At 37.2% G+C, this 8,928-nt stretch overlaps 1 protein-coding gene across 1 annotated transcript; it reads left to right on the plus strand.

Annotated features, from left to right (window-relative positions):
* Positions 1-1,434: 1,434 nt before the first annotated feature.
* SLN (sarcolipin) lies at positions 1,435-5,328 on the plus strand. Its single transcript, XM_007494885.3, has 2 exons — positions 1,435-1,553; positions 4,663-5,328. The coding sequence occupies exon 2, from the start codon at positions 4,727-4,729 to the stop codon at positions 4,820-4,822; it is 96 nt and encodes a 31-aa protein (XP_007494947.1). The 5' UTR covers positions 1,435-1,553; positions 4,663-4,726; the 3' UTR covers positions 4,823-5,328.
* Positions 5,329-8,928: the final 3,600 nt, after the last annotated feature.

Consider the following 8,928-nt stretch of genomic DNA (forward strand, 5'->3'; position numbering starts at 1 on the left):
GGGTAGGTGCCACTTCAAGAAGACTAAGACCTTCTTGACTCCAAGTACAGTATTTTATCCATTGTTCTACCTAGCTGCCATATCATTTTGTTCTTCAGTCACTTCAGTCATGTCTGACTCTTTATGACTCCATTTGGGGTTTTCTTGGCAAAGATACTGGAATGGTTTTCCATTTCCTTTTCCAGATTTTTTCTGAGGTAAGGAAACGAAGGCAAACAGAACTAAATGACTTTCCCAGGGTTACACAGCTTGTGTCTGTGACTGGATTTAAACTCACGAAGATGAGTTTTCCTGATTCCAAGACCAGTACTCTGTGTCACCTAGCTTCCCCTTGTCTTATCATTTATTTAACTTGTATTTTAGGATTGTTGTAAGGATCAGACAGACAATTTAATTAATCTACAAACTATTCTACTATAGTTATTTTAAAGTAATAAAAAGTAATTAATTTAATTAAAATTAAAAGCAATAAAAAGGATTATTTGGACAGATAACTCTATAACTCATTGTTCTCCATGAGACGTAGCTTGTTGTAGTGGACAGAGGACTGGATTCAGTCAGAAAGATCTAAACTCAAGTTCTTCTTCTGGCACATTCTAGCTGTGTGACCATTTGCAAGTTATTTAACCTCTTAGTGTCTCGGGAAAATGCTAAGATTAAAAATTATTTATTTGTATCTTGTGAAGAAAGGTCTTGGAATTGCCTACACTGGCTGAGAGGAAAACATTTTTTTTTTAAATCCTGGCTAGCTTTTCTTCCAACTAGTCCAACTGAGTGAGGTTTTACTAGAGAGACGTACTAATAACCTTTCTTGTTACAAAAAACTACCAATCACATTTCCCACAGTTGTTTTAGATTAAAATACAGTCCAGTGTGATTACCCACAGAGAAAATCATAGCTGAAATGTCATGAAGCAACAGGTGCAAATACTAGTATATTATGCTGTCTGGCCTCTAGTCAGTTCTGAAAAAGCTAGAGATGATTTCATTCGGGATCGGGTGAGAATTTCCTAGTTCAAATAACTCAATCCCAAGGAAATGCTCTAATGCAAATAAATTTTATGCCTGGAGTCAGTGCTGGTGTATAACATCCACATGTCCCATTCTGGGACTAATCTTAAGCCTTTTTTGGTTTGTGAGTCTCAAAAGAAGAACCACTAGTCCTTATTTATTAAAACTTTACATCAGGATTTGGTAAAAGGTGAAGAGTCCCAAATTAAGCACTCCAAAAGGCAATGGGAAACAGAATATTTCTCAGGTCTCCATGGTTTATTTCAAAGAACAGAAGTATCATGGGTAAGTCAATACTGCCCTGCAGCCCACCAAAGCTCAAATAGCCACCCATCTGACCAAGTTGCTCATTGGAAATGCTTGTTTAATGACATCACTCTGATTGTCACCACCCTTGTGTCCCTCCTCCCTGGGACCGACTACTTAAGTTGCTGCTTGAGACCTGGAGTCCAGACTACACTGGGAGGGCAACAAGAACAGAGCAAAAGCTCAGTTCCAAGATCCAGTCCAAGGCACATCATATTTATCCTGATCCTCTCCAGGTAACAAGGAATTATCATTTAATATTTATGGTCATTGTCTATGCATGTGTGTGAGTATAAAAACTGCAAATGAGAATGACAAGAGTATATTGATTTTGAAAAATTAGGCTTAGAGGAGATAAACATTATATACTTAATATTTCTTATAAAGTTAGGTGAATAGTGCTCCCCCCATATGTTATGAGTTTATTTTCCCTCTTTTTTATTCCCTTTCTCCTTTCGAGTTTTGCCTTAAGATTATAGACTATAGTCCTCAAAATCTCCATGAAAAACACTTATTGTCTGCATTGCTTTACTAATCCAAAGTTTTTCCTTCCATCCATATTTCATGAAAGACAGCATGGTTCAGTGGAAAGAGCATTAGATTTTGAAAAAAGAAATGAGTTTGAATCCCAGATCTGCTATTTGCGTCTTTGAGCAATCAATCTATTTCTCTGGGTCTTATTTCCTCCTACAAAATAAAGTCATTAGACTAGACCATTGAGGTTTTTTTCCAGGTATAACTCTATGATCCTATGCTTTTGTTGGTAGGAGTACTACATTGAGAAACAATGAGGTATAGTGAAAAATGTGCAGGATTTGAGGATATAGGACATGGGTTGATTGTTGGCTCTGTGCCTGAGTCACTTTTGCCTCATTTTCTTCTCCTATAAAATAAGGGATTTGAACTTCATGACCCAAGTGCCCTTCCAAATTAAAATCCATGAACCTATGATAAGACACTCAAGTGAGATTGGATAGCTTGTCATCAGGAATGAAGCCTGAGCCCTGGTTGGGGTTTCAAAAGGGGTAAAAATTGCCCTTTATAATCAGACAATCAAGAAGCATTTATTAAGCACTTACTATGTCTCATGTAAGAGACAGCATGGTCTAGTGGATAGAAAACCATTTTTGGCCACAGATATAGGAAACCTTGGGTTCAAGACTGGCCTCTGATATATACTAGCTATTTATGTGACCTTGAATAATAATCTAAGCAACTCAATAAGATTCCAAATTGCTGAGAAAGTTCCATCCTTCATTGGCAATGGAAGTTTCCTTATCTAGGAATTTCTGATTCTAAAGATGGGCAGCTACGTGATGCAATGGATAGAGTGCCAAGACTGGAGTTAGGAAGATTCATCTTCTGGCATTCAAATTGACCCTCAGACTCTTCGTAGCTGCATAACTCTAGGCAAATTACTTAACCCTTTTGCCTCAGTTTTCATAAAACTGAAATGAGCTGGAGAAGGAAATGGCAAACTACTCCAGTATCTTTGCCAAGAAAACCCTCGACTCAGTCAGAGTTGGACATTACTGAAAATGACTGAATACCAATGATACCACATGTTTATTGCCTAACTTTATGTGCCAGACATGGTGCTAAACCCTTGGAGGTAATCTGCTAGAAAACAAGTTTACCAACCTGGGTCCTGACCAACTTTGCTTCATGTCCTCTAAGGGATGTTGGCCATGAGAAAAGACCTGTGGAATTCTTAAAACTGTCACAGGCTGATTACCTTAAATGTTTTGTTGGCTTCCAAGGAAATTGCCCTTGTACAATATCTTTTTGGGTTCAATAATGTAAATACTTTAAAAATTATTTCAAAGTAGAGAAAGCAAGATCCTTTATGATACATCATAACAAATCTATTCAAGATTACCCTAAAAAAAACAAGCAATTCTGCAAGATAAATAGTAAGAAGCATAGTGTGTCACCGAGCCTACCAGAACAGAATGCTCTGGTGGGAATTTCCAGCTACTCAGTTCTACTAAACTGGTTAATCCAAGTAGTCAAAAGTTATCAGAGTATTTCAGAGTTGGAAAGGCTCTCATGGCTAATCTAACCCTAAACCCTCCTTTTAGGTTGCCTCAAGAAGTGGGTTTGGTTTTCAAGCCCAATTCTTAGACTCTTAGGATCTACAACTGAAAGGGATTTTAGAAAGAATTCATCTAATCCCATGCATTTTACAGAGGAGGGAACTGAGACCCAACGAAACAAAGCAAAGACCATGTTATTGTCTCTCCCAGCCAGCATTTCAGGATTGTCATGAATATCAAATAGATAAAAATATGTAAATATTCTCTGAAGTACACATTGATCCACATATGTAAGATATTAGGATTATTTCCTTCACCTCCAAGAAGTCCTATTGACCTACTGCTATGTATGGTTATAACTTTAAGATGCTGGAATAATGATAGCAGGTATTTGGTAGAACTTTACAAAAACGTTCTCACATCCATCCTGTTAGATAGGAAAGGAAGATCTTATTCTTAATCTACAGATGAAAAAAGGCTTAGAAAGTCAAGGTGATATTCTAGAATCTGAACCCAAAGTCTTCAAGCTTTAGGATCCAATTTTCTTTCCCTTCCATTCTTCCATCAATTAGTTGAGCAGGGAAAAAAAAAAGAAATCAAATAAAGGTAACTGATATTTTAATTGCTATCTTTTATTTTTATATTTCTTTTTGAGTTTCCCCTTATAACTAATTAATTTTTTACAAACTGAATTATCTTTTTTTTGATGGCCTATTAGAGAAAGCCATCATGATTCTGGACTTAGGATCTGGATTTAAGGCCATTATCTTACAGCCATCCAAATTTATTTGGTTTATGTACATAGAGTAGACATCTACACTGTCATCTATAGCATGAGTGGTTAGCAAGTGATTGAATATAATTGAATTTGATCAAATTCCTAAAATGTGTTAGATATTGCCATATTATCCATTAATATTTCTTGAGGAAATTCCCAAATATCAGGCACTGTACAACATGTGACATCAAGATACAGCTTCTTCCCCCCCACCTTTTTTTTGTTTTCTTTGAGAAGCTTGTAATCTTAGCATAGCTTGGCTAAAGTTAGGTGGCACAAGCAAGCGCTTATTAAAATAGCAGGACATCTAAATTTAGCACTTATTCCCTAGGATTGGTTATTATGTGAGGGGTGTTAAAAGGATTCTTGGATGGGATATTTGTAAAATTGTGGACGTTGGAGAAGGTGGGAAGCTTTTTAGTACTCCTGCCTTCAGAACTGCAGCCACAAACTCCCAAGAAAGAAATAGCACTTACTCCAAGCAATAAAAAGAGCTTTCCAGGTTCAGTGTGTTTCTTTGTTCACTGACAGGAGTCTGGGGAAAGGCAGCTGCCCAGGAGGGTTCCTTCAAGTGTCCTGTTAACTCGTCTTGAGCATGGAGCGATCCACGAGGGAGCTGTTTCTCAACTTTACCGTGGTCCTCATAACTGTAATCCTCATGTGGCTGCTGGTGAGATCATATCAATACTAAGAAGATGAAGATGGCTTTCCTGAGATTGACCAGCACAGAAGAACCCTCAAGCATAGGAGTTCTCCTATGCTGTAGGATGCCTTGGCTTGCCCCTGTCTGAAATTACTTGTACCTAGACGTAGCTAGGGTGGGATGAAGATTTTCCCTTTGCGGAAACATTTCTCTGGCCTTTGCTAATGTTTTAGGGTTCTATGCTTCTGTGATCTGTGGCAATGTGATTTCATGTTTCCCCAAAAATCTCTGTCAGAAGTCTGACAAAAGTTGTCAAAAGCTGTCTTCAAGTGGGCATTGGATATGTTTCCTGACACTGCAGATGTTAATAAAGTCACCTATTTGAAAGGGATCACTATGAAACAGGATTGTACCATGTGCTGTGTCCTTCCTTCCACAGCCTCTCTGCCTCGATGCCAGCCTCTCCTCAACTCTTAGAAAGAGATGTGATACAATTAGTCCACTATGGCTGTCATTTAAATAAAAAAAATTTAAACCTAAAAATATTTGGAATTCTCTTTACCTTTTACCAACATTTTCTCTTCTGATTACAGACTGGGATTAATCAGTGGATAGGGCTCTACATTTGGGAATAGGAGGACTGGGATCTGGCCCTAAGTGGGCATTAACAAGTCATTTGTTAAATTAAGAAGACTTTGCTTAAGTAAGACTAAAATGCTCAAACTTCAATGATTCCCTATTTAATCGAGAGCATTTATTAAGCACCTACTCTGTGTCAGTCACTTGTTCATTCAATACTTATTCAATTATCCAGTATCTATTAAGCACCTTTGAGCCTAGGGGCAGCTAAGTGGAACAGTAGTAGTGCAAAACCTAAAGTCAGTAAGTGTCATCTTCCTGAGTTCAAATTTGTCTCAGACATATGCTAGCTGTGACCCTGGACAAATTACTTGATCCTGTTTGCCTCAATTTTCTCAACTGTAAAATGATTCTTGTATCTTTGTCAAGAAAACCCCATGAAGAGTCAGACACAACTAAAATGACTAAACAGCAACAACTATGACAGGCACTGTGCTAAGTTCTATAAATATTATCTTATTTGATCCTCACAAGGAATCAGTATTTTTTGTCTTTGCCAAGAAAACCACAAATGAGGTTGTAAAGAATGGAACATGATAGGAAACCACTGAACAGCAATGAACTTTCATTGTATAGTGTTGGTGATGAAAAAACCCCCAAAGAACACGTAATCCTTACCCTCAAGAAGCTTACATTTGCTAGGCAGATTCAAGCAAACATTTATTAAATATTTACAGTGCATTAAGTTTGGAGGATGAGAAGAAAGACAAAAACAGTTCCATACAAAATGCACACAAAGATGTAAAGTAACCTTAGATAAGTGAGGAGTAGGAACAGAGGAAAGCTTCCTTTATAAGGTAGGATTTTGCAAGGAGATAGTTGAGTTTTTTTTTTTTAATCCTTAGTTTGTCTTAGAAACAGTATTAAGTATCTGTTCCAAGGCAAAAGAGTAAAAAGGGCTAGCTAGGCAACTGAGGCTAAGTGACTTGCCCAGGATCACACAGCTAGTGTTGTAGGAGAGTGAGTTTGTGGTAGGAGAGTGAATGCTGACTCCTGTAGGAAGAATTGAAGCTCAGACCCTTTCATCTAAAGGCATGGAAATGTTTACTAAAAGATGTTACAGATAGTGTGACCAGGGTGGGTAGAAATAGCTCTGGGAGGTGGAATGGCCATTTCAGGAATGGCATTGCAGAACCCCTACCCCAAGGTTTCAGGTTGCTAGATTTTATTGAGGATCTAGGGGATTCCCTCCTCCCATCCTGGGAATTATCCACCCTTCCTCAGATTTTTCTTCCCCTGAACCTTCCAGGAGAAGGGACAGGAAAAGAAGAAGGGGGTCATGTCCAGGGCTTAGGGGATTTCCCCTAATCATAAAGATCTTCCCTTAATTGCAAAGACCCCCAATGTGCATGCGTGAAACTCCCTTCCTTGTCTTGATTAGGTGTTTAGGTATTGGTTCTCAGTCTTGCAAGTGTTATCAAAGGGGAGAAAGTTAACATCCTTCAAGTTAGCTTGGGTGCTCCCTCCTCCATTCAGACTTGGAATGTTAGACAAACTCTTATCAATTGGGAGGAGGAACACAGGAAAAGCACACTTTGAGACTATATTTCTAATTGACAATATCTGCTAACTAGTAAAAAGCACAAGATCTTAAAGTACCATTTAAAAAAAGATTTCAAAACATTTCTAAGATTTTAAAGCACCATTTCTCATTCTTTCCTACTGCACAACCACATCACTCTGCACATAGCAGGTGCTTAAACAAATTATTTTTTACTTAGTGGTGAGTGAATTAGGAACCACTGAAAATTTTTGAGTAATTGAGGGACATTGTCACTTCTGTTTTAGAAAATTATCTAGGCCTCAATTTCTCTTTCTGTAAAAATGAAAAGGTTGAACTAGATGTTCTTTAAGTTTCTTTTCTAGCTCTAAATTCTGTCACTCTAAGACCCACTAGGCAACATAACATTTGACATTAGTCAAGTTTTGCCAGCTGCCCAGAATTTGATCTGAGGTCAATTTGAGTGTCAAGACTATATTTCTATTATATGTATTTCTATATTCCTATTAACTTATGTATTTTTTAAAAAAATCTTTATGCTGTTATAAGGGTTTTCTGACCCTTATAGATTATTGGTATTGTATGGTATTACTAATACTAGTGTCCTGTGTGGACAGGCTATTGGTTTGACTGTTGAGAAGATGGTTTTTCAGAACAGTCCAAAGAATTCTGGCTCAGGCCAGTATATAAAAATATAAATTTATTATGGGTAAAAAAACTAAAGGAAGAGATAGTAAAAGGAAACGGGTAGAAAGAAAATTCTTATAATTCTAAACTATTAAATCTTACTAAAATTACCTAACTATTAAATCTTACTAAAATTACCCAACCAAACCTGATCTGCAAGGATCATCTTCTTCCTCAAACAGAGTTGAGGATATCCTCTCTTCCTAATTTATCTAAAACCCCAAAATACTTATCTAACTATCCTATCCTAAATTATAAACTTATAAATGAGAGAAATAAATTAGGTTTCTCTTCCTTGCTTGCACTGGTATTGCACCCAACAATCTCCTTCACTTGTTTGGCCTGATAGATGAATTTTAGATGTGAAAAACTGAGATTTTTCCAGTCTCCCAGAGCAGCTTCAAGGACCTTCAGAATAGGATTAGCCCCAAGAGTGAAGTCTGTTGGATTAACTGCCTCTTAAAGCACCCTGGGAAAATTCTCCTTTACCCATAATCCATCTTTGAGAGTCTATTCAGATTTAAAGAAACCCAATTTATAACTCATATATCTCATCAATACTACTTAGCTCTATTTCCTAATAAACTCTTAATTAATTACCAAATAATTCTCTAAAATCCCATAGTTACTTGCTATCATTATACAAATAAAGTTAATCACTGGCTGAATAAACATCCTGAAAAATGGGAATGAAATATTAATGAGGAACTCACACATATATTTATAGGTAATAAAAATCTGTCATTTGGGATTCCTGCTACATGGTGTAGTCTAATAGAGGGAGGGACTAACCCAAATCATAGAGAACACATTTATTAGTTATACTCAACTGTTAGGTCTGATGAAAGACAACCCTAGAGATCACTGATTTCTTTCATTTCAGAGACCCACCCCCTTTCTCTTAGAGATTTCCCCCATTGTGTCAGAGATCCTTTTTCAAGAAGACCAACACCTGGCAGGAACCATCCTTTTGTTACCATTGTAAGTTAGGCCACTCTCTGATACCCTAGCCTCTAGCTACAGTCTGTTTCCCAAGCCTGCTTGTAAACTGTCAATGTACCAGCCAAATTTGAACTCAGAAGGATGACTCTTCCTGACTTCAGGCCCAACCTGTACCAACTAGATGCACTATATTATGATAGGAAGGTAAGTCTCATATGGCTGAGATTAAGTCAATTTATTCCAAGCTCCGGGGCAAAAGCACTTATATCCTTTTAGTGATCAGAAAAAGTGGTATTTATTCTAAACCCTCAAAAGAATTATGCCCCTAGATTTCAAATATTTTATGTATATTGAAAAGATATAGTTACAAGCCAATACTGCTTTT

This window comes from Monodelphis domestica, chromosome 4 (genome assembly GCF_027887165.1).
Source record: "Monodelphis domestica isolate mMonDom1 chromosome 4, mMonDom1.pri, whole genome shotgun sequence".
NCBI classification, from domain to species: Eukaryota; Metazoa; Chordata; class Mammalia; order Didelphimorphia; family Didelphidae; genus Monodelphis; species Monodelphis domestica.

Excerpts from the sequence above, each read along its gene's own strand:
- SLN (XM_007494885.3), top strand. The coding sequence starts at position 4,727 with ATGGAGCGATCCACGAGGGAGCTGTTTCTCAACTTTACCGTGGTCCTC.